At 44.6% G+C, this 26,441-nt stretch overlaps 1 protein-coding gene across 3 annotated transcripts in view; it reads left to right on the top strand.

Moving 5' to 3' along the window:
• SLC35F4 (solute carrier family 35 member F4) overlaps window positions 1-26,441 on the top strand; it is a 102,009-nt gene that overhangs the window by 68,161 nt on the left and 7,407 nt on the right. Inside the window, exons 2-4 of one of the 3 annotated variants that reach the window (XM_032188935.1) lie at window positions 11,553-11,741; window positions 15,824-16,121; window positions 23,409-23,628. In XM_032188935.1, the coding sequence (XP_032044826.1) occupies window positions 11,553-11,741; window positions 15,824-16,121; window positions 23,409-23,628 (707 nt within the window). Of the gene's footprint in view, window positions 1-11,552; window positions 11,742-15,823; window positions 16,122-23,408; window positions 23,629-26,441 lie in introns of those variants that run through there. The other 2 variants (XM_032188936.1, XM_032188938.1) reach the window with 2 other exon arrangements.

Here is a 26,441-nt window from a genome sequence, read left to right as displayed (position 1 = left end):
CTTGTCTGGCACAGAGCGGGACGTTACCGGCTCTTTTGCCCAAGGCATTCCCGGTTTCACAGCTCTATCGGAGCTACATTACTCAAAGTTGATTTGAAATAATGACCGTAATCGTACATACATTGTCACAGCGTACGGAATCAGCAAATGGCATTGCATAATTCCCTTGCAGTTGCCTGAGAAATCTCCCGTCTGCTCTGCTAGCACAGAGCAGAGCTGATGTGAAATCCTTCTTTTCATGCAAAGCGCCCGCCGCGCGAGCAAGTTACAGAAGAGCAATAGCGAATGCATTTGTATTTTATCTGCTGTGCTTAACAATTGGATGAAAGATAAGTGTTAGCAGAGGTCAAGCATTGTTTGAATGTGTTGCAAGTGGTTTCCCAGGGAAACAGCAAATCAGTACTCCTAGCCTGCTGCAGCATCTCCAGAACAACATCCAGCCACCAGCCACAGCCGAGTGTTTACTTTACTACTCGGGACCAAAAGCGATGCAGACCAAAGACGAGGCGAGTGTGTGAGTGAGAGAGCCATTTCAGAGGATGAAGAAACACTCGGCAAGAGTGGCACCGTTACCGTCCTACAATGTTTCTGAATTAAATTCGCCTGTGCCAGACGGTAAATGCTTTTTTTTTTTTTTTTTTTTCCTCCTTTATATCTGAGCCTAGGCAGGGATTTACTTTGCATGCTACTCCTGCTCTGTTCCATTCAAAGCACCGTGAGTGTCTGTGTGCGTGTAGTTGTGTATTTTTAAAGTAGCTCGTGTTTTGATAGCATTTTTAGCACTTCAATGTCGTCTAGGATAAGTGCAGTTAAATTTCTCTTTTTAGGATAAGTGCAGTTAAATTTCTCCTTCCACTGCTGTGTGAGTGCTTTCTGATGAAGAAACTAATGTTGAAATAAGAACAACTGGAAAAAAGTTATTGTGCTTTGATTCTGTCTTTTAAAAAAAGCTGGGATATTAGGTTTATTCTACATTACTCAGTTTTCTGTAGTATTTTAATAATGTGCTCGAGAGCTATATTTTTGTTTTAAAGGCAGAGGCACCAACTTTTCTGTGCTTGCTGTCCCTCAGCCTGAGGTGGCAGCTGCTCCCTTGCACTGCTTTCCCCCCCTCCTTATTTCCACGAGCGTCATCTGCGAAGCAATTCCTTAATACAGCAGCCACGAGAGAGAAATGGTGAAATCTGTGGTGTGCTCTGCCCCTGACATGACAGCCTAACGCCAAGTGCAGGAGCAGGGCTCGTTCCCTGCAGAGCTCTTGCCAACTTCGCAGCACGCTTCGGTGTCAGCTGGAAACGCGGTGATGCCCAGCGAGGGACAGCACTGCTTGCAGCGGGGATACTGAAAGCGGACAGCAGACACGAGTGGTGTAAATCAAAGGTTGAAAGGGAAGCTTGCGTAAAATATTCCTAATGCTCAGGTTTGTGGTTTTGTTGTTTCCTTATTGCCTGTAGCAATCGCTGGCTTTAGCCGTGCTGTCTCAAGCTTATTGCACTCGGCATCAGACGGCTGGAGGAGCCGAGCGCTGCTTTCAGCAGGTGTGGCACGGTGTTAGCAGTGCTCGGGCTGTAAACTCGCAGGGTGTGTGCTGTCTCCCTGCTGGTGGTTGTTATTCCAAGCAGCAGCGAAATTGCGATTCCTTTTTTTCCGGGTTGAATTCAGCACGACGTCCAGGATGAAAGCAAAGCAAGAGACGCCGCACGGTGCTTGGCAGCGGAGCGTGACTCTCGGTTCTTCAATCTACCCAGGTTGGAGGGGCTTAAATTACAAACGGAGCTGGCTTTTGATACAGCAGGCTATAGCCTGTCATGTTTCTTTGGGGTTTGTGCACAATATTGAGTATTTTGCAGTCTGAGCACTCACCTGGTGTTTCTTCCTTGAGGGAAAAACGCCCTAAAGAAAGTTGAAGGAGCTGGCAGAGCTGGCTGCTTATGTTGGGCCATTACTGGTGCGCAGCACCGGATTTTAGGAAGTGTGAAATCGTGAAGTGTGCCCTCACCTTGTTGGAAAGGAGCAGAGTTGCAGTGGGATGAGCTGGCTGGCGTGCCCACAGGCTGCCCAACGTGGTGATGTGCTGCTGTTTATTTCCAGCTGCCAGCACGGACGGGGCTCGCGCCATGCAAGGCGGTGAGCACACAGGATTAAAGACCCCCCCCCCACACCCCGAATAGACAGCACACGGCCAGTGCTTGCCTACAGCTTAACCCCATCCGGCTGCTGTCAGCCAGATCTGTTCAGGAGTCCGTCTGAACCTGCTCCCAGCACTCAAAAATTGCACTGCCGGGTTCCTTAGGGAGGGAAAATCCAGTCCTCGTAGGAAGAAAGGGCAACAGACTGGAAGTGACTACATGACAGCGCTTGTCATAGCCAACGGGCTGGAAATGGAAAGGTCCTTGCTAGGGATGAAGCTGGCCAGGCAGAACTAATACCGGGGCCTCTGCTAACCCGTACGTTAAATGCGTGTGCAGCCAGTTTTACAGAGCAGCAAAGATTTTAGCAGGAATTTCCAGTGAATCCTAATGGGGTAGGGCGGCCAACTTCCCAAGAGCGCTGCAGCTGTCCCTGCTTTCCTGCCCAGGCACGGGAAGAGCACGTGGCAGAGATGCCACAGGGACTGGGGCTCTGGGCCTGTGTGTGTGCTGGGAGGAGAGCAGGGGAGCTTTGCACTCTACCGTGGCAGTTTTCAAGCTGTGTAGGTTTGTGGCTTTTTAGGCTTTCTACCTTTCTGGAAGAACCACGGAAAGAAAACGGAGCAGAGACAGCTGCCGAGAAGGGTTGGCACTGGGAGCTGAGCGGTTCTGGAAGGTGTGGGGTGGGTTTCGAGCCAGGACCCCCAACCACGTGAATGCTTTTGAGGACGTCTTCATCCCAGTGTGGCGAGCCCTCACTCCCCAGCACAGCATCAGCTACAAGAAGAAGACTGACTGCATGTACGTGAGTGCCTGAAGGACACTTACCTAAAACGTGCCATCAAAGAAGGGGCACTGCAGGGGAGAAAAAAACAGTATGAAGGTGTCTTACACATCTCCAGGGGTTACAAAATGCAACACAACCATGATAAATGCTCGCTTTTGCCCCACCTGCTTACCTCTGAAATATTCTTTTACCCCACTCCTCCTCAAAAGTGCTTAAATGGGCTCAAAGGCAGACAAGGAGATTAAAGCAACAGCTTAATGCCCAGCTGGTAAGCAAGTACCAAAATGCTGCCAGGAGCCTGAGGCAGATTTGGACTCATCCAGATGCATCTAAAGCCTCTCTAAGCACTGAGAAAGTTGTCTGAGCTTCCTGGAGTCATCAGGAGAGGTGGATGCCTCTGAAAGGTGATTCATCTCCTAAGATTGGTATCGTAGGGAGCTGGAATGAATCACCCTCTGGAGGCACCCATCAGCCAGGAGAGGCAACAGTTTGTGTAGGAGATAAATATAAGCAATTTGATATCGAGTTGTATGTCAGCGCGCTGCTCTCACCCTCTTATCTTAGGAGACCCATGAACCAGCCTGGATTTATTGCAGCATTTCTTGAAAGTAGAAGCTAGCTCATAATTATTTAATAACAAGGTGCAAATGTGTGATTTCAGGTGTGTCCTGGGTCTAAACTCCTTTCACAACAACTTTGTGTCAAAGCAGCCTCGTGGCTTTCGTTGGTGCTACTCTTGATTTATTGCTGTGAAAGTAGAATGAGGGTTTAACTCATAACGTCTCCTACTTTCTGGAATTGTCACTACATTTTAGCAATGACAAGATTCATTGTCTTTTCAAAGGATTTTTTTTTTGGTGATAATCATAACTTTTTATTTCAGGGTAAAGTGTATACATCTGGGAACCTATTAGAGGGGCATCTGGTGTAACTTATTGCACAGTTCGCAAGAGAGGTTTACTTTAAGGGGATGATGTGTGGCTTTGAGTCAAATGATTTGTGTTTATTTGTGTTTATCAGAGGAAATTACCCTTTCAGAAGTTCCAGGTGTGGAAGGAGTCTGCTGATCTCTCGTGAGACATCTCTGTGAGGTGGGATGTTTGTGTGCCTCGTCCTGCCCTTCCCAGGCTTCCTTCTGGATGGGTGAGGAAGGAGCAATAATCAGAGGCTCCTTGCATGCTGGAGGAGAAGTTAGTACCTGTCCTGGCAGTCAGTATTTTCAAACTCCAAAGATGTCACAGCTAGGTATGAATTTTGCCAAATAATTTGATTGTGAGGCAAATGGGGATGCCGACAAGCCTTTCCGACAGCAGAATTCAGTCCAAAATGTGCCACTCCAAATGGATGTTTTAAATTATTTTTGTAGACATATACAGGCAATTTTCTATTGAAGTTGTAGAAGTTTAAATTTCGACATATAAAAGTCATTCATAATTTGCATCACTTTTTCTGCATTCCAAAGCTTTTGTCTTTCTTTGAGTAAAATATGAATAATCCTTTTGACTCTAAATATACCATGTTCTGACCGGTAATCTTAAAATCTACGTAGCCAGTGTGTTTCAAAATGCTTCATGCTCTCTCTTGCTGCCATTTGCAATACAGATAATATCAAATAAACTTATTTTCAAGACCGTTCTTACACCCACACTCTGGTGCTGGCATATTACTTCTGATGTCAAATCAGTGGGATTCCTTGTCTGTGCTTAAACAGAGGCAGTGATATTTGAGTTACGCTGAAATGAAAATGGGTTTAAAAAAAAAAAAAAGGAAGAAAAAGTTGTAGAATCATAGAATGGGTTGGGTTGGAAGGGACCTTAAGGATCATCTAGTTCCAACCCCCCCCAAGTTGTCTTGGTTAAAGTGGGTAAGGAGGAAAAGGGACTGGGAAAACTGGAACAATGCTTATGCATCAGAGCTCCCCAAAAGGCAGCCTGCAGGTTGTTTACAGACAGCAAAGCCTGACTTACATGCTTCCTGCTAAAGGGCTCTTCTCTTTCTTTTTTCTTTCTTTCTTTCTTATTCTTTCTCTCCTTCCTTGCTTCCTCCCTTGCTTCCTTCCTGGCACACCTTCAGGTGCCAGGACCAAGTGCAATCCCAGGTTGTTTTCACGACTGCCTTGTGCTATGTGAAGATGCTCCTGCCCAGTTCTGGTTGCCTTCCTTTAATTCTGAACTCTTCAGATCTCGTGGTGTTTGATGCAGATGCACTCAACTCCTCATTAGCTCATTGCATTTCTTTTGCTCAAAGCTACTTACAGCCTCGTAGTTGGCAGAGTTGCACAGATCTCTTTCAATTTAATGATACATCCTCAGTCTGTAGTTATTGTCAGCTTTTCTCCCTGTTTATATATTGCTTTAGATTATGTTTTGTTTATTTTTTTCCAGATCTTGTGTAAAGTGATATCAAGACCCATGGCTGTAATGTGCTGCAGCCTGTATCTGTATCTTAAATCAGGAGAATTTAGCACACAGAGACCAGGTCCTAGGGCTATTTCGTCATAAAGCCAAGGAGATGCAGGGCTGGCTGGTGACCTGGGGAAGTTATCTGTGTCATCCATCCTCTAAGGCAGAACCAGATACACCTTCATCACCCCTGACAGGTATCTCTGTCATTTGTCCCTGCTCTGAGACTTTTTAGGAACTTACTGATCACTGCAGTGAGAGCTTTCCTTCTCCCAGTGCAGGATGTGGGACGTGGCAGGGGTCTTGGCCCTGGTGTTGGCTGGTGGGAGGTGGGAAGCCACGTGGGTGAGGTTTAGTTCCTAAGCATGAGGCATTCCTGTTGTGTATGGAGTGGGGGAGAAGGGGTGGTCTTCAGACCGTTTAACTTGGGTTTCCTCCCCTGATAATTAGGCTGGTGACACGTGCAGTGTGACACATCCCTGGTCGGGCACTGCATTAGTTATGGGATGGCAAAATGTAAGTTATTTGCTGCCCCTTCGCTCCCTTTACAGCAAGGACAGGAGGACGTGCTGAAATCATTGAGATTTCTAATTGTGAGCGAAGTTTCCATCTGCTGATTTGAAATGAACTGTTGTGTGCAGACACCGAGAGGATAATTGGCAGAGATTGCAGATGGATGTCACAGTTAAACTACAACAAAAATGTCTGCTTTTTTGCTTTCTGCTCTTGACAATAGTTAATCATAGTACAAGGAAAATGATGTACACCAGCACTGAGTCATTTGTTTTTCATTAAAATCTGAAAATCTTGTTTTCCCCTCAGGCAAAAAAATAAAAAAACAAAAAATGCTGTAACCTTCTCATCCCCTTCAAATATAAAAACTTCCAAAACAAACAATAGTAAACTAACAGAGCATTATTCTGAGCAGGCATCCTTGCTTAACTCAGACACACAGGGGCCAGTTGCAGAGTCTCAGAAGGATGTCTTCAAATGTCTGAGATACGGTGAAGTCATTTTTCTTCACAGAATAAAATAAGAGATGCTGATTCCTCAAACCTGTGTAGCACGCTGTCTGTAACAGCACTCCACCTGTGGTCTGTTTGCTTGGTAGTAATGTAATTATGGCTTCGTATCCTGAGTCAAACTGCTGCTTCTGGACTCATTAAAAGCTGGGGAGAGTTTGCCCTTGAATTTTATCTTCGCAGGTCAGCTGTTGTCCTCAGGTATGTCCAGAACAGCTTTGCTTGCTGGTTGTACTGAGTTGCTGTGGTTTTATTCCTGCATAAGGAAGGACAGGATTTGATTTTACAAGGAATTCCTTTGGCTGATATAAAATAAACCATGGAGCTAGCTCCCCACAGGACTGGTAACGTTAGATAGCCCAGCCTGCAGCTGTGTGACAGCAGTAGCAAACAACCTAATTAAAGCCATACCTACTGCTATCTAATGATGTTTTCTTCTTGTAAAATGGACAGAACAAGCTTTCCTCTACCAATAGCACCACAGTTCCCATTTCTGTTGGGCCACGTGCATCAGATATTTCCCTGGCCATAAAATTGACATCACCTTCCCCTTACTGCACCGCATTAAGAGCAAATTCCATTGCAAAATCTCCAGCCCTCGTGGCTGTGAAATGACTTACCAGCGTGCACGCAGGCTGCTGGAAACAGGCTTGTGATGTGTGAGCGAGGCCTTCATCGCAGCGGATGCTCACTCCATCAGGTAACGTGGCGGTGTAAAGGAAATGTTGTCAATTCTTTCCCCGGTGCCCGATTTAGCAGGAACATTTCGATTGACGTACTTTCCACATCACACCAGGCTGGCTCCTTCCTCCATCCATCTGTCAAAACTCAGCAATTGTCTCCGCGGCCGTGGTATGAAGACATCGTTTTGTCAATGCAAAAATGAAGTATTAGGAGGTGAGATTTTGAGCACACAGTAGAAGAAACGTATTGTAATGCTGTTTGAATATCAGGGAGGTTGGAGATGCCTTGACTGACTTCTTGCAGCGGGTTGTCTCCTGTGGTAGCTGTGGGTGAGCACTCCTCTGCAGGGCATTGAGAACATAAAACAAAAAATGATCAGCTCATAAACATGCCACTAATATAACCATCAATTTAGTTTGTAATAATAAAAAAAACCTAACTCACACACAAAAAAAACAAAACCAAAAAACACGTGCCAGCAAGCCAGATGTTACTGTCTCAAAAAGGGAAACACTTCGTGTCGTGGACACACAGGTAGGTTCTGGAAGAGGATTCAATTATCTGTTTGAGACGTTCTAAATTTCTATTGGGGCAGTCTTAAGAAAGAAAAGAAAAAAAAAAACACATCAATTCTATGATGACCAGGCCAGAAAAGTTACTCCCAGGGCTATATTTTTATATGGCATTGATTGTTTTACTTGAAGTCCATTCAATCCATTTCTAGTAGCAACTTTGAGACCAGAAAAGGTGTCTCCAACAAAATGGCATATTTTTTAGTATTCAGAGCGCTGTTGTCACATGACAAATATGTCCTATATATACAAAAATAATCTGAAAGTTGTTTTGAATCTCAAAATAATCTTTTCTCTCCAAGCCTCCTGTATGATAAGAGTGTTTTGTGTAGCCTGAAGCCAAGGAGGGGGCAAATATTCTCACCGTGTGAGCTGCATTTGGAAATCTCTGTATCCATGGAAAGCCACAAGTCATCATCTGTCAGAGGGACAAGGGATTTTTACAGGTGGATGGTGACAATGGTTCTCAGGACACGTGTGCTGCAGGCTCCTGGTTTAACTCAGCCCAGCAGCAACAGCTCACAGTGGCTCACCTTCTCCCGCAGCCTGGGCTTGGAACAGTGCTCAAGCACGTGGAAAGGAGAGGATTTGGGTGATATTAATCATGTGGTCTGGGGTAGTCACAAGCATAATTACCTTGCTAAATGGAAGTGCACTGGAGTAAGTACGTGCTAATTAATGCCAGACAAGGACAGACTGTTAAAAGCATGCAGAAAGCCCCAGGTTCTCCTTGCTGCTTTTCCTTCGGTCTCCACGTGTATAGAAATGGCTTTGCTTCCTGAGCTGTAAGGTGTTTGCATTTGCAGGGCAAAGAAGAAGATTTATTGAAATAGAATAATAAAAAGAATCTTGAAAAATGGGACAGAGCAGAGGGTTGTTTATAGCTGATAATGGAAAGTCATCCTGTTGAATTTGATCCATTAAGTGCTTGATACAATCCTGTGGGGTCCTTTCCTGTTTTCCGTTCCCTCCTTTGTCAAGTCCGTGGGCTGAGTGTTACTTTGACACTCAATTACAAGCTCCAGGTAATCTAGGAATAATTCTGGCAGTCAGATCCATCAGACTGGCAAGATTTTTCCTCTTTGCTAGGTTTTTCCCAATCTTTTTTCAGTAGCATCCTCTCTGGAGGGGGCACGGGCTCACCACCTAAGACCGTGGGGTCTCCGCAGGCAAGTGGGATTCGTGTATGCAAAATTTCAGTGGCAAATGCTGCTCTTGATGCCTCCCCAAGTTTGAAGGGTCTCAGTGGATGCCTGGTTGATAGCTGGTAAATGCTTTGTGAGGCAAAGAACAGCAGTCCCATATCGTTCTGCCTTCCCTTCCTGTAACGGGGGTAGCGGCGCGGATGTGCAGGGTTTTGCTGGTGTGTGTTGTAAAAGCTGATTTGTTGCCCTTGCTGCTGATACCAGGTTTGGACAAATTATCCCAGCACATATCTATTCACCTTCCCTGTCAAAGGATCTCCTTAAAATATGTTCAGCTTCAGTAGCATTAGATGGCCTAGGCTTTCTAACGGTAACAATGAAATATTGATAAATTGCCGTGCTATCGGATTGCTTTCACATATAGAAGAAGATTTCACTAAATCAAGCAGTGACTTTCAATTAAATGCAATCTCTTGAATTGCAGTTTTGGTCTCAACTGCCGAGTTTCTCAATGTACAGGAAAAGATTGATGCTCCTTTATTGTACCAGATATAAATAACTCGGAGCTCTTTTTGCGTATGAGGAAAAATAGGTTTCCTTGAAATTTCGGTTGCAGATCATCTGCTAGACTTCTGCTGAGCGTAATGTGAATCCTGAGCTTGCTCTAAATTACCTGAATTGAGATGTAGCATGTGTCTTTCAACTTAATGAAATCTCTTTAAATGAAGCGTATCAAAGTGAGCAGTGATTTGGGTCGATGCACCTTGGCGGCAGATTCTCAGAGGACAGGCAGTCAGCAAACGCTTTCGGAAAAAATCCCCTTCAAGTTGTGGACTGGAAAATTTGTAAGTTCCTCACTGAATATTTAGGCCAGAAAGTACTGATTGTTTTAACCTTGTGGAGATTGGAACTAATTTTTGGCTGTCAAATAAAGGTGTTGTGGTGGACTTTGGAGGCTTGGTCTTGGGAAATGAGTAGAACAAAGTCCTGGAGGGAATTGCACGTCTCTTAGATTAAGATTTTCTCCATTAAAAAGTAAATATATGAAGATGAAAAGCTGTTTTAGAAGTTTGAAAATACCCAGTAGACTCTAAAAAGTTCTGTAGGGAGTGATGCTCACCGAAAAAAAAGAGACAATATAGTGCTTAGACACCGTATAGGTGTTAATCCTTCAAAATCAGCTTCAGTGGTTGTCCTGTTACAGACCTTGTGTTGTATCCCTCAGTGCTTGAATTTGTAGGGCCGTGTGGCAAGGTGGGAGCAAGCAGAAAGCATCTTGGAGGATCATCCCTAGGGGTTTATTGGGTAAAAACTGAAGTTGGAGGCTCTAAATAGGCTGAGAGGGCTTCTGTGAGCAGTACAGTGTATTCGTCTCTTTCTTCGTGGTCTTTGTAGTTAGAGCTGGTGAATCTAACATAGCTTTAAGCTAATCTTTGAAGATTATATGAGAGGCTATATGAGCCTCTTCTGGCAAAAGAGTGTTGACTTCATTCATACAGTCTCCTAAACACTGAAATCATGGCCTTAGAATATACTTTTATGTGGTTTGGCGTGGAGATGTTTGCACAACGGGTACTGAAATGGCTCGTGTTGCAATGCAGAATGTTGCCTTCTGAGCTGCTTGCCATATTTGTTGCATACTCGGCAACTTACATGTGGGTTTTGTGTCTATTTTTCCTATTCTTTTCAATGTGAGGCTTATGTTTGTCGTATTGAATCCTTCCAAGTCGTGGCAAAGTCAGTGGCTGCTCTGGTGACTCAGGTTGGGTTGAGTGGTCACCAGCTGAAATTGCATCTGCAAAAAAAGTGCTGGGTGATCTCAACTGACCATCAACACACCTGCTTACCAAAATGACCTCTCATCTCGACTTACTGGCTCCAAAGAGGACTCCGATGTGCTGCTGATGTGTTGACCTCTTAAACAAGCACCTTCGATCAGTTTGGGAGCACACGGATGATCAGGCTCACTCTGCCAGATCCCAGCACCGCACTCCTTTCTGTTCTTTGCTGATTCTCAGTCCAGTCCTTCAAACTCTTACGTGTAAAATGCTGCGTCCTTCTCTCTGATGAACTTTTCATCTGGTGCTGCTGCTATTTCTGGGACCTGGGTCTTGTCTGCTGCCTCGTGCCTCTGCAAAGCCTCCCTGTGAAGTGCAGCATCGCGGTGTTGGCTGCACCTAGCAGCAGAAGAAAAAGCAACTTCTCTGAAGATGTGGAGATCCTGATGTGGGGCACGTCAAGACTTAAATCTGGCCTCCTCAGTGAGTTAGAAGAAGTCTGATCCTACAGATCTGTCAGTGGCTGAGGCTTCATTCCATGCAAGACCCCCAAGGATGATTCTGGAGGATGGAAAGGGGCAGCCGTCCTCTTGGGAGCCTGCCAGCACTGACCCCAGGAGGCAGTCATTCCTCAGCCCTTCTTTCTACCCTAGGGAAGGATGGTGACCTCTCTTTTTGCCCGATTCAGTGTCAGTGCTCAGGAAGGGGCCCACGTGAGTACAAATTCCTTTGACTGTTCAGACCCTATGGATGGAGCCATGGGGCTAAGGATATGCTGCACTACAGGGCTCTCATTTCTCCAGGGGAAAGACTGGTTTTCGTACGGCACCTTTTATCTATAAGGGGGGAGAGAGTGGAGTATTTATTTACTTATATATTTACTTGATTCTGACCAAAGCTGAAAGCTTGATTTTTGCACTGTGCTTCCTTTCTCCCGCTGAATCGTTTGTATGCATTTCACTGGCAGTGTTTGAAAGCCCCGCTTTCCTCCAGGGAGTTTACAGCCAAACTGATGCAAACTCTTTCTTCTCAGGTGCCTCACGATCATCTGTCATCCAATGCAAGCCAGGAGGCAACTGCCCCAGCAGACACAGAGGCATGACTAGGCAGCTCTCCCCTCTATCTGTTGCTGAAGATTCTGCTGCTCCCATTCTTGAGCTGCAGAATCGAAGTCCCTCGGGAATCTGTCGGCACAGCAGAGTCGAGAGGCAGAGCAGATCAGGTAGGCATAAACAGCCGCATTTTCGGCGTCACAGTATGCCTGCACAAGGCCTCTTCCGTCTGTTTTCTGAAAGATGGTGCAGGGTCCGGACGTGCTGACGTTTCTTTTCAGTGCTGCAAACCGCACAGCCACGTGAAGGCCCCTCCTGTACCTGTGTGCAAGCTGGGGGTAGGCAAGAAGGAAGCAAGGATGGGAGAGAAAGATCTGGGCCTCAGTAGGAACATAGGATGTGTTATCTGAGAAATTGTAAGGCCAGTAGGCACAGAAGATGTCAAAAGGATGATTAACGTTAGTACACAAATTAGTCTTACAAGGTTTCCTCAGCTTCAGCCTGGCCAGAGACCAGGACCCTTAAAAGCCAGCCATCTACCTCCTCGGAGACAATGACAACTTCAGCTCATACCATGGACGGTCTGATGAAGAGGAAGAGGAGGAACAACGGGTGATATAAGGATACCTAGGAAAAACCATCACAGTTCAGATCATCGATCAGCCGCGCATCAGGGCTTCCAGCAGGAACGTGTCATGTTCTTTACTGCAGAAGTTTAGCTCAAATGCACCCATAGGTATTGTGAACACTGACTTCTTCACCATGACGTCCATCCGTCATCAACAGGGGTGGTAAGGGAGCAGTTACAAATTGCAACCAGAGACCTTTGAATGTGCTGAATTGTGCTGAGGAGAGAGCAGTTAAATGACTGAAATAATTTAACTGTCCCAAGTGCTTTGCAAAACTGTCTGACTAGATACGATGAGGAAAAAAGGGGAGGAAGAACAGGCTGGATCTCCCTTGCACACTGGAACTGTGGCAGATGAGCCTTTGTCTTGTCACTGCACCACCGATGGCAGCAAGAGTCAGACATTTTCAGTCTTGTGCTGGAAAATGGAGGAATGTTGTACCCCAGGAGTACTCTCTTGATGGAAACCCTCTGAAAATGATTGAGGGTGACGACTGCAGCAAGGAGTGGGTGGTACAGCATCTTCAGGATCATACCTAGGATACCAGAAGACCACTCTGCTCTCATTTTTTTTTAATTTTATTTTTATTTTTGCAGATATCAGGCTGAAATAATGCTGTACGTGCTGGCACTAGGGTACATCCAAAATCAGAATCCATCTTTTTTAAAAACTGACTTTAGTTCCCTTGAGAAAAGGGTAGTGCCTTGACATCATACTCTTCCAAATGTTTATTTTGCAATTTTTTTAAGTTCCCTTTTTATGCATTCTTCCACTCTTCCATTCCTCATCAGTGAGGTTTTAATAGGATTGACCTGATAGGCAGGTTAACAAAGATGTTATTTTCTAGGATGTAGTTACAAAATAGTTACGAGTTCGGAAGAAAAGCTGTAGGATTTGATTTTCCTCATCTCATTCTTTTGAAAACAAAAGCAGAAGCTTTTTCTGTTTCCATCTTGTCACAGAGACATCACATGCAAAAATTACATTACTTTGATGGAAAAGGACCACGAAGGGATGTTTCTGCTAGCTGCCTCTCAACATAATTTGCCACTGACATGTGTCTTCTTCATGTGTCATCTGCAGTGTCATCTACATTCTTCTCTGCCTTTCCATCCTTGTTGAGCTCTCAGATTGTTTCCATGCTCTCGACAGGTCTGTTGGTCTGTTTCAGGCTGAGCTGTCACCAAGGATTTCTACCACCTTGCTAACGGTAAAATGCTATTTACCAACCACTTTGGCTAATGAATGTTTTTTTCTCCCCATTAACATATCATTCAGTAGCTGAACAGAAGCACTACTTCCTAGCTCAGTCCAGCCTCAGCTTCATGACTTGGAAATCCTCCAACCTGTGTGTCTGCTTTCCGTATGTCCCCACCCTCTTTAAGCTCAATCCCCGTGATTTTTTTAAAGATATTTCTTTTCTCGTCCTTGTGGATCTTTGGCCAAGATTTAGGTGTGCAAATCTCATGGATTTTTAAGTGACCATCAAGTTACTGTGCCAATTTGACTGGGGTTTTCACTTTAAATACAGATATTTGGTCTAAGGGGAGAGAAGAGCCTCCAGTGGGACATACATCCCACCTGCCTTAGATACATGAGGACGAGAGCCACCTTCTCAACATGCTTTTCCATTATCATTATGTATAGAGGGTGCCTAGGCAACGTTTTGAGTCTGGATATGCAATTATTTGCTAACTGCATTACATGGGGTGAACCCTACCCATTAAGCACTTACAAAAACTCCCCGCTGCCCATTTAATTAGGCTTTAACTTACATAGGTCTTCTAAACCAAGCTGAGACTTGCAAAAAGTGTATGTTTCTGTGCCTTTCCCCAACATTCAGACCTGTAACATCCAAGTCAAATGCTAATGACAGTGTCATGCATAGTAACAGCAATTACAGGGTTATTTGGTAATTGGAAAACCTAATGTGAAGATAAAGGTACTTTAGTCTTCCATCATTGTATGATTACTTTAACTGTTAGCTGAAGGACTAATTGCATGATAGCTTTGCTTAGCAGGAAAACCTGCAAGGGGATAGTATGAGATATATTCTTTCTAAACCATTCTAACTTGCAAATAAACTGTAATTTACTTCTTAATAGAAGATGCCAGTCATTATTAGTACTACAAAAACACCTCTTTTCTATCAGTTGCCAAAGCGAATGCTAAAATGATGCTTTTCTATTCAGAGCTCTGTCTGATTATCCTCTCCATGTTTTAATAAACCTGTAATTTTATTTAAATTCTTGATTCACCACTAAACAGTGGAGTAACTAAATGCTCATTATTTGGGGGAAGAATGCAGCATACAATTGCAATTACAAAAAGCTTTGTGTCAAGTTAAGAAAATTTTTGGTTACAAATGTACTCCCTGTTATGAGGAGTAAGTTTTAGGTGTAAAGTAGGTCTGATTTAATAACTCGGAGCCTCACTTTTATGTTTCTTTATGGCTGTAGCAGAAGCAGTAGTATAAAAGGAAAGTCAGATCTGATTTTGAATTGGACCTCTCTCACATTTAAGAGTGTGTGCTCTCGCTGCAGTAGGTCTGTGGCTCCCCTTAACATCAAGAATTAGATTGCTTCTTACACTACATCACATCAGGTGGCGATGTGAATAGTAATAGCTGCCAGTCATGATTTTTAGAAAGAACTCCAGTTTCTTGTATCAAACCGATGCAAATGTGTTCTAGTGTGGTAAATGGTTGGAGCTCATCTCTGCCGCGTGAGTACGTGGACCTAAATCAATCAAACACTGCTGCTCAGCATCCAGTGTTGTTGGATTGGTTGTTTTTAGCTGGAATTTGAAATCAGAATAGGATTCATGGGCTGCCTCTCTGGAAGGTACGTCTGGAGAGCAAGTCATTAGCCAGTGAGATTAATTCTCTACACAGTCCACAGTTCTGTTTCCAGTGATCTGCAGATTAGGTCTGAAAAGTACTGTATTAAAATGGAAAGGACAACTTTCCATTTCCTCCTGGGTTATCTTTAGAGGTTTATTTCCAGGCATGCTGAGCTTCAGTTTTGTCCGGTTTCCTTTTTTAACTTCAAAAGTGTAAATACACAACCTTGACTGAAAAAAAAAACCCTGTCTCTGCTTTGGAATACAGAGCCACCAGACTCTTTCTTTTCCACCTCTCAGCCTGCAAAAAAAAAAAAAAAGAAAAAAGTGATTTTTGAGTTAAAATCTTGAATAATAAGAACTTGTTTCTGGCTTCAGATGCACCAGCTCAGATAGCTTTTATGTTGCAAACATGCACAGTAATTGACTTTATAATGTAGCTGGCTCCAAGAGATGGAGCTCTATTCTAGGGGTTTGGCTGACAGAACGAAAGAAGGGCTGATAAGGCAAACAGCTTAGCTGTAATGCTGGTACCTCAGGCCTCTGTGTTGTGTTTATATTTTGTTCTATCACCTTGAAGATAGTATTACTGAAGTATTTCTGAGCAGGATTTAAGTGTTTGTCAGGCGCGCAGGAATTACAGAGAGAAGGCAGGGGATGGTTTGTGTCTGGAGCGGAAGGGGAGATTTTGCTAAGAATTGTTTTGAATGCATTAATTATGTGTGCAACTCTTCTCTTTTTCTGTGCTTTTTTTTTTTTTTTTTTTTTATTTTATAATCCAGGAGAAGAAGGAACACAAACGCACACAGAGAGCAGCAGCCAAGAAGCTGAGGGACAGACACGATGCCAGTCTTGCACATCCACGTTTCTTAAGCTTATCTGGAGATTTCTGATCATTTTGTCCGTCTCTTCCTCCTGGGTCGGGACCACGCAGTTTGTCAAAATCACGTACGAGACCTTTGACTGTCCTTTTTTCATGACTTGGTTCTCAACAAACTGGAACATTATGGTGTTTCCCATTTATTATTCTGGGCACCTTGCAACTGCACAGGAGAAGCAGTCTCCAATCAAAAAAATCAGGTAGGCTTTATTGTGGCAATATCACTTTAAGCAGCCTGGTTTCTGCGGACTGAAATCGCTGCTCTTCTCTGGTTGACCCGTGGTGTCAGAAGACAGCTTGAAGGTCACGCTGCTGAAAATCTCATTCATAAATATCTTACAAAAGGCTAACAGATGAGTGATATATTCTTGAATAAATGGGTAATTGATTGTAGAGGGTTTTTCATTGAGTTGGAAAGGTCAGTAATTTGCCTATAATCTTGCCGTTATCTAAGATCTCTATATTTTGTGTTCCTGTCTGGATCAGGCTTCCACTCACCATTAATTAATCTCTCCTGGCCCATTTATGACAGAGTGGCAGTACAAAGCGCAACCAAAACAACTCATGGTGAGGAAAGGATGTGAAGGCTTTGTTCTTCTGTAAAGCTCCACATGGAAATAGCTTTTCCTCTCCGTTTCAAGAGGAATGGCTCTCTGACCCCAGGCTTTCCATGGCTGCAAGTTGCAATTGAACTCAGCCTCAAGTGCAAAGACTGTTGGAGTCTACAGTACTGACTATAATATTAGTCTGCAGGGGTGGTGATGTATAAATGCCTGTTGCTTTTTAGAAGCCAGCCTTCTTTTGGGGGACCCAAAGAAGGCATCCAGTCCCACCACCAGCACTGCAGCAGGACCAAGCTCACCTCCACCCTGGCCAGTACTTACCAAAACCATTGCTAACCTGTTCTCAGGACACTTCCATGCCACCACCCTCTGGGGCAGTTAATTTTACAATTCCTCTTCTACTTCCATTACTCTACTAATCTGACACTGAAGTAGAAGCTGCTTTAAAGGATGGAGCTAAATTCAATGTGCCAAGGTATCGCATGCCTCACCCATGGAAGGAAGGTATTTACAGGACAGTTTGGAGCTGGGACCCAGCTCTGTTACTCCAGTGTGGACTTCCTTTGAAAACAATCTCACTGCCTCCAGCAGAGTTGTCTGTTCTGCAGGGTACTGCGGGTCTGTCATTGAGCACTCAGGGAATTCATTTTGTGACTGTCAGAGCTGGAGTGTAGCAGGGCCAAAGTCTTCCCTTGGCTGCTTTTGCCAGGATCTGAGATGTAATTTGGCCCTAAATTATCATTTCTGTCAAATCAGCGTGGCTAAAATTGAACAGTTGCACTTAATTAACTGCTTCTCTGAAAACCCTGGTGCTTTGTACGTTAATGATGCCTTCATTGAGATTCTTTCTGGAGTATTTGTGAGAACATTAACAGTGTCAGCTTGGCTGCTGGGTATGGGGTAAAGTAATAACAAATGCAGAGCAAATAAGGAACAAGGTGAGAATAAACATCCCTGCAGATAGATCCTCAGCAGTTGGTTGGTTGATTACATATCCATCAGAACAAAGTTTTGGTCCAGACATTCGTGGCAGTGCATAATAAAAGCATGCTTAAATAATAGATACATTTCCCAAGCTGCTAAGAGTTCAGCTGTTAAATTTGAGGACACATGCTTACATGCCCAGAGGAATTTCTGCACACAGATGTGGAGCTGGTTTGTGAATGTGTGCAAAGTGCTAGAGCTGATGGGCTGGTGGCGAGGCGTGTTCCCAGAGTATTTCCCATTCCAGATGCATTGGGAATGCAGATCCCAGGGAGGATCTGGCAAATAACTGCTGGCAAATGCTGGCTTTATCATGGGGACCAGTCGACTTGGTCTGTGCTGTGCTAAGACTTCACAAGCCAAACTCTCTCTGCTTAGATATGGGAATGGAAATCTCTTCAGGATGACTGCTTGGTTTTCTGACCACTTCAAGAATTGAAAAGCATCATTTGTAGTTTTTAAATTCAGAGTTATAGAAAGATTTAGCTTGGAAAGGATCTGTGGAGGTCGTGTAACCCAGCCTCCTGCCCACAGCAGGGTTATTTTCCAAACTAGACCAGTTTGCATAACTACTTGTGTTGTGGTTTTGATACTGTTCCTGCTACTGTTTATTATTATTATTATTATTATTATTATTATTATTATTATTATTATTATTATTATTATTATTATTATTATTATTATTATTATTATTATTATACAAAGATGTCTTGTTGCTTCATTTGGTGGTTTTATTTCTGGGGAGCGAGTAGCCAATTCCTGCCAGTGAAGCCTGTCCTGTAACGATTCCAGGCCTGCCTCAGAGTCCGGAGGAAATTTGTGTTCGTGTTTCTGGAGGATGTAGTTACTCACTGTGAGCTTTAAAGACATATGACATCTTGTCCAGCAGATATTCCCAGTGGATCTGAACAAACAATGTCGAGGTTTCTTGGCAGAGTCCAGTGATCATGCTAGTGACTTGCAGAGTGCTGCCCCAGGCTGGTAAAGCTGTATAGGGCCGTTGTTCCTTTTTATGTCTCAACAAATAAATCCCGCTTGGAAGGATGGAAGTCTCAGTCTTCAGCTTTACATTGGCTCTCAGAAAGGGCTATAATCTTCAGGCTGTAAATTGTGTGCTTCTTCCCTCTCATATGTTACCTTAGAGATTAAATTGTGTGGTCTCAAAAACTAACTCACAGTTATTACCTCCCTGCTGCATTTCTGTGAAGTATCTTAGTTGTCTTCAGGTGGAAGACACAGCTCTTAGTCTCTCCCCAGTGTTGTAGATAACAGGTTATGTCCCGCATAATACAGACCTTGAAATGTGGGAGTCCTAGCAATAGCCATGAACAAAAAGTCCTGAAGCTCAGCAGTGGGAATTTTCACCCTGCCGATATTTCCCACAGCAGAAAGCACTTCACGGGCTTGGCGTAGGGCCCTGACAGAGTTATGGCTTGGATTAGGTGGAAGATATTTTCAATGTCAAGAAATTTTGCCTCCCTGCGCCCTGTCTTGGTTTGTCAAGGACAAGCTCTGTAATGTACGATGGCCTTCTGCCAGAGTATAGCCTGCTGTAACACCAGGTGCTGTGCAGCCTTAAAGGAAGAGCGTTCTCGGTGTGGGTTTGAGGAAAGATGAACATGCTGGGAAGAGCTGGTTTTGTAGGAGAAAGGACAACAAGATGTGAGCCTCACTTAAACTGAAGAGAGCCCAAAGTGGCTGATGTTTGCTGTCTTCTGCCATCTGCAAGTTTGTCACCTACAAATGTCTCCATCGATGTTGCAGCAGTGCTCGTCCCAGCCTCCTCAGCCACTTCTAGAACAGCACTCAGATCTAGATCTTCACTGCAAAGGTCTTTCCAGAGGAGACGTGAGGATCTGTATTTCCTGAAGCTACCCCGAATGGGTCTGTGGTAGGGAGGAAGACCAGCAGCACAAAGCCAGGGCTTCCCTTGGGCCATTCCTGTTGGGAGACAGCGTTCCTGTGCTTCTGGAGCCAGACACTGCTTATGTGAGAGGGTCACACAAAGCTGGGCTCTTCCTTTATGTTTAGACAACACACGAAATGAGAATTTGGTCTTTCCTGGAAAAACATCAACGTTTGTTAAACCACCACTGCTGCGGTGTCCATCCCCTGAGATGGAGCTAGACGACATTTTAGTGCACAGGTGCCAGCACTGGGATAGAAGGACTGAATGACATGGGAACAACTCATGCTGACAAAAGGTCTTGCAGTGCTTCTCGCTGCCCTAATGTCACTGGTGGCCCTGCCAAGTATTACTCTGGATGCTGTAATTACATTTCCCATATTCATGTTACCCCAGGTAGCGTCTGTTAGATATGTTTGTTTTTTTTTTTCCTGTAAGCTGTTTTAAAACCAGCTGCTGCATTACACTCCAGAGGCTGCCATGCGTCAGGGGTGAATAAATCTATTCTTCTGCAGGCTCTGGCATCAGAATAACGACGAGGTGGTGCAGGCTGTTCGGTGGGTGCCAGAGGCAACGCTACACGTCTGCCTGAGGTGCTGTAATTCCTGAGAGCATGGCACGCTGCCCAGAGCTGATGGCTGAGGGCTACCTGCAAATAAAAGGAGCTATTTGTGTTAGAGGGCAGGTTTTAAATAGACTTCTTGTGCATTTGGAAATAGTTTGTGTCATAGTTTCAGGGTCAGCTGCCCTTGGATCTGTCTCTGCCTTTAAGTCAACAGCCTGCAGATATCTGTATCGAGGAGGGATCCGCGGAGCCCTCTCCCCTGAGCGCAGGGTTTTAATCACTGTCATGTCCTGATGACTTCTGCAAGTTTAATTTTAGTTGCATGCCAAAGAGGCTGAGTTAACCACTGAGCAGCCAGCCTTCACAAAGCCCAAGGCAATCTCCTGTAGACGTGGATGGGGAAATAAAGTATTCGTCCCATCTCCTCACTCGCTGAGCGTTATTCATCAGGCACTCGGAGCTCTCCTGGGCACTGAGGTGAGTTCGTCTGGTCTCTGTCTTGCTCAGCATGACCCTGCCACAAATTTTTGCTGCTTTTTTTTTTCTTGTTTTTCTTTGAACTGACAGATGAGGAACCACTGGCCTCTGTTTTGTCTGGTCATTGCATTCTCCTGTGTGTGATGAAGGCTCCTCGATGTGCTTGAACAGTTCATTGCCTGGGCCGTGTGAAGCTTTTCCAAATTTCTTTTCCTAGTTGTGAATCTGTGTTCATCCCTCCCACGGCTTCTGAGAACTTAGAGATAAGCGACGTGTTTGGCAGTGCCACAGCTGTCTCTGCCAGATAGCTGACCAGCCCAGAGAGCCTGACCCAGAATAACACAAAATTTGCCATTGTACTGAAGGCTTCCTCCTTCCAAGGATCCACAGTCAGGGAGATTTGGACCCCATCCTCCTGGCTCTGCTTGAAGTTTGTCTGGGCACAGAAATCCTGGAGATCTACAGGACAAGAAAACCCAACCCGTTCTGGCATCTCCCCCTTCCACCACCCCTTTTTGACTTTTTGATGCCTCCTGCCCCCAGACGAGCAGAAGTGCTGGGCATATTCCCAGCATCTCGTGCATAACTCTGGCCTAGCCGGCCTCCAGCTACAGCTGCTGGTCCCTTTTATCTGCCCGCTGTCAGTGCCTCACCTTGCCAGGCACGGGGATTACAGGGATATAATTTCCCGTGGCACATTTTTAGAAGAGCTTTTCCTGCTGCCTTGCAGATTGTGCCACGGTGACGTGCTCGGATGATTTTGCTGTTGCCTTTGGGATGGTGAATTGTGCCCTGCATTATTGCAAGCAGCCCAAGCACCTTCCTCTCTTTTAATACAGCACAAGCTTGTTCCCTCTAAGACAAATCCTGACAGTCTCTGAGACAGGTTGCATTTACAACCATGTAATGATCTGATCGTGCTTCTAAATCGATGCAGAATTCCCACTGGTTTGGACATCAGGCTCCGTACGGGTCCGCAGCTCACAATTCAGATCTGTTCTTGACAAGGCAGTGAACACCAGCCCTGGTGTCATGTAATGCAGCAATGGTGCAGCCAGGTCAGAGGCCGTCTGTCTGAGCCCAAAATCATCTCTGCATTTACCTAAGTCTCACGGGGAGAAAAACATCTTTTAAACATCGACTGCTACATCTGCAAGCCAACAAACATTCCAGTCTCTGCTACCAGTGAGTCCTTTCTCAAACAAGGAGTTTCATCCCATTTAACTCCTGTGGAAATTGGTGGTACAACAGCCTACGTTCAAACTGAGGCATTAATCTGTTTGCTGCACTTAATTTGCTTTGCATGTCAGGTAAATGATACACGCCACCGGCTGTTCTTTTTCCGTGTAAAACATTTCTGTTCAGACCTACAGGAAAAGGGCTGACTTCAGAGAACAGACAGGTCAGATGGAATGAAGGAGGTAATTAGCAGATCTACCTGCCTGAGCATTAGCTTGTTGCACACACCAGCACAGAGTTTGAGAAAGGAACTTATTATTACCAAAAATGAGTGCTTTGTACCCCAGGTCATTTTGGTGGCAGCAGGGAATGAGTAGTTATTAAGTAAGACATAGCTCATCCTATGTATTATGTAGATGTTATTGTTCAGCTTTCCTGAAAATTAGATGGTTTCTATTCATAATAGGAAAAAAATAATATATATATATATATATACATATATATATATATATATATATATATATTTAACAGTTCAACTCACCAAATTTAGGAAAAGTGGTTTAGGACACTTGAAAACAACTCTGCCTGTAAAAGCAAGATCAAAACTGGATAATGGTTATCCTCCCATCTCAAAAACAAACAAAGACAAACCACCACCACCAAAACCCTCAGGTGCTTTTGGCTCTATTTTGCAATGCATTCTTTGAAGTTGCTCGTTAGTTCCACATAGTTGATGTTTTAGGAATTTTCCAACCACAGCCGTGTTTGGCTGCAAACGCTTTGGGGCCTCGAGGCCGCATGGGATTTCGACGAGTCCCTTAATGTCGCCCCGTAATGATGTGGTTTGATGGTACCTTGGTTTGCTCCCCTGGCATTTTGGTTTTGTGACACGTTCCCATGTGGGACAACTCCTGTTTTATGCAGACAAGCCAGCAAGACTGCACTGAAGTCAGGACCTGAATTGTACTATGGTATCCTGAGGAGTCCCTTTAACCAAGTCCAGAGGTGGTGGATTTGCTAAAAATTGGCCTTTGCAGTTTGGGAAGGGTAGAGGTGGGCAGCCTTCTGAGCTGACTTCTGTTTCTTGAAATCCTAAGAAGCAAACAATTTGCTCAGGTCATGTGTGACACACAGCTCTAATGGAGCTAGGGGGTGTTTTGCAATCTAGTCCACAAAGAGAAGTCTTAAAATGCACACAACTTTCCCCTCTACGATAAAATACATCTGTAAAACACCCTTCCCTTCCCCTTTCCTTTCTTTTCCTGGACTCAGCCCCATCAGCTCAGCCCCACTTCTGGTGGATGCCTGTCCCCCTGCGGCGATGTGGCCAGCAGGGTTTCTGAGTATCCCAGGTGATTCTCAAAGCTTATTTGGCCGTGCACTAGAACATATTTCAATAAAAAGAAAAGCAGGTTTCAGAGTAAAGCAAGAGAAAAATTGTCAAGCTGAAAGGAAAAAAAAAAAAAAAAAAAAGCAGTTATAATCATCGTGTTCATGGCCTTGGAGGCAGAAGCTGAGAACTGTCAGTGTTTTATAGATAACCTTCATTTATGTGAGCGAGGCCCTGGGATCGTGGTTGCACACGGTGTGATTATTCCAGGTAAGTTACTTCTTTGCTATTTGGGAAACTGCTGTTTGAGAAAAATGCAGGTTATTTGCTCCATGTGAATTAACCGATACTTTCTTAGGGGTGCGCAGAGTAGTTAAGAAAAGCACTTAATGGAGTGTGATAAAAGTCTAATGAATGTCTGCTGTGCCGGACTGAATGCTAAGCACGATTCTAGCTGAGCTTTAAACTCTTCTCTTTCCTCAGGGAATGCAGTCGGATTTTTGGTGAAGACGGTTTGACGCTGAAACTCTTTCTTAAAAGGACTGCTCCCTTTTCTATTCTGTGGACTTTGACTAACTACTTGTATTTACTGGCTTTAAAGAAGCTGACAGCCACAGACGTCTCTGCCCTGTTCTGTTGTAACAAAGCTTTTGTCTTCTTGCTTTCTTGGATCGTGCTGAAAGACAGGTTCATGGGAGCAAGGGTAATGACATGCCTGATTTTCATCTCTCTCATTTTCATACCTACCCTTAAATCCATGAGCTATTGTGCTACCGTAGTGCTGCTGCGTTATGGTATGCACATACCATGAAACCATTTCTCATTTCGATTAATGATGCGAACCTCAGCCTTAAAATCAGCTAGAGATGGCAGACTCCAGAGGTAATACAAATTTAGCTATTACAACCAAGTGTAATTAGATAAATTAAAATAGGAGGACTTCCAAATTCCTATAAACTTGTTCTGCTTGGGTTACAGTGCTGAAGAGCGCTCAGTTAGTTTCATTTTAAACTTAGTGATAAATACTTAGGTTCTAACCAAAGTAATTTTATTAGTTCTTTGAATAGTTGTTTTTTTTTCAATAAGTAGAATATTTTTTTATTGCATCCTATTACATTTCACACATGCATACATTTGCCAAATAGGGTTTAAAAGTGACAGCAGCTGCTTTGCATGAGGGTGTGTTTTTCATTAAAGCCTTACAGGACACACGGACAGTAATATGGAAATGTTTCACTCTTGAAAAACAAACAAACAAAAAGAACTCAAGCAAAATTACGTGTGCATGGCCCTGGGGAAGAGCAAGACTGTTTCCTGTGATTTTATGTACCCAAATCTCTTAGTGGGCAGCAATTTAACTTGTTGCCTTTATATCTTGGCTAAGGACTGGGTATGCCTTCTGCTGTTTCTGCCCATGCAGATTGTCCCACTGAAATGGTCTAAGGCCTCATGATCTCGTTGGGTACAATCCTTACTGAGCTGCCAAGGGCCTTGAACTTAATTAGGGACTCTTTGGGACAGGTTTGATGCCTGGGACCAAAGGGGCAGGTGGATGTAAGTTCTGTGGAAAGCATGATGGATCGGGATTTCATCCAAACAGGCTTTTATAAAAAATGACAAAGACACCAACTTTTTTGGTTAATAGTGAGGTAGAGGGGCTCAGAAAGGAAAGGACAAGGCATCCTGACTCGCAGGCAGCTGATGTAGCCTTCAGAGCAGACAGCAGCACACTGAGCAGAGCCCTGTGCTTGGCCTTTGGGAGCAGAAGAGGGAACTGTTTAATGTAAAACAGTCCCTTGGGTCTCCCAGCAGGACTGGCTGGGTGGTTGGACATAGCATGGAGGCTGAACATCGAACCCCTGCGTGTTGTCACAAGAGCATGGGTAGGGATCTGTCAGCAGGGGGTTGTTGGATGGGCTCAGTGGAGGGTCCGTGGCTCACTAGGGTCAATTCAACCAGACCAGATAAAGTGAAGGAGGTTCCCTGGTGTTTCATAGACCTCAGCCATGGTTCCCTTGAAGGTAAGGACACGGACGTTTCACCTTGTTAGCTAAAGCCAGACATCTGTACGTCTATTTCATAAAACGTAAAAACATCAGATGAGTGTGACCTACCCTCACTGATGCCTAACTCAAAGAATAAGCAGGGTTTGAAATGCTCAGGTCCTCTCTACAGCAGTTACCAGGAGCAGTAACTTCTGAGGCTGTACTTCCCTCCCTGTCCCTTGATCATCTCAGCCTCTTGCTGTTACTACTCACTTGTGCAAGGTGCTACTGAGCCCTGCAGAAAAAAAAATAGTAATTTTTATACCTTTTAAGCTACAGTTTTTGTCTAAATCAGCCTCTTTCTGGAAGAGCAAACACAACTATTGTATTTCCCTAGCCCATTCTCTTTAAAAAAAAAAAAAAAAAAAAAAAAAGTAAAAAATACTAAGGCTATCCTCAATTATTAGCCATTTTTCACTGACTGGGAAAAAAAAAAAAATGTTATAAATATGCATTGGTATTAATGCTGTAAACACCGTGAGGTTTGTACAAAAATCCTGGCAGAAGAAGCGAAGAGCAAATCCTGCACGTAAAAGAAACTGTTTTTGCTGCTAACTGGCAGATTCTGTATGCAGCGTGCTTGGAAGGGCAATTAGCAGCGTTTTCCAGCAGCCCTCCTGCCAGAATAACACTTAATGATGTTAATAACCACGCAGGAAAGTGTTTGAGAACTGAAATACGACAAAGCAGCTCGGCCCCAGCCTCGTGTGTTTTGAATGCATCCACTCCTTTCGCTCCCGAGGCTCTCAGACAGCAGGTGTAATTAGGTTATTTGGACAGCGAGGGGACGAGAAGAAATAAGGGTAATGATATACCCTGAGCCAGTGTTTGTACAGAAGCACTCAGCAGCCAGGAGCACAGCCAGGTTTTTTTTTTTCAAAGGAGCTCAGCTCCCAGCAGCTCTTTGAGAGCCGTGGAGCCGCAGGGCATGTCTGCAGCGTGTCGTGGTGGGGAAGCAGCCGGTGCGTGTACCTGAGACAGATTTCGGCTGCCTGGGCTCGAGAACCAGTGGCTGTGACAGCTTAGAAGCTCTGCAGCAGATTGTCAGCATTGCCAGCTCCCTGCTGGTGCCCCGGTCCTGAGAGAGCAGCCGCTGGGAGCTGGGTTTTCAGGTGGGCTGTCTGAAGAGCAACCTATCGTGGCAGTCACCTCGTGGTGCAGCAAAGACTTGCTTGTGGAAGCATCAGCTGCAGGGGGGCTGCAGGGGCTCCATGCAGCTGCCCTGGCTGCGTGTAGCTACCTGGAGTTGCTCTGCAGTGCCCTCAGCAGGGATGCTGGAGTGTGGGAAGGAGCCTGCACCCAGCCCCAGAGAGAAAAACTCACTCCGGAGGAAGAATATTCATACGAGGGTGATGTATACAGCAATGAACGTGTGGCTATTTAGCTATAAAAGTGCAAAGAGTCAGAGCTTCAGTGCAGGGAGAACCTTGGCCACCCTGAGCACCTACTGCACTGCCCAGGGAAACGGCAC

Source organism: Aythya fuligula, chromosome 5 (assembly GCF_009819795.1).
Source record: "Aythya fuligula isolate bAytFul2 chromosome 5, bAytFul2.pri, whole genome shotgun sequence".
Taxonomy (NCBI): domain Eukaryota; kingdom Metazoa; phylum Chordata; class Aves; order Anseriformes; family Anatidae; genus Aythya; species Aythya fuligula.
Note: the sequence above shows the minus strand (reverse complement) of the source record. Positions and strands in the feature narration are given on the sequence as shown.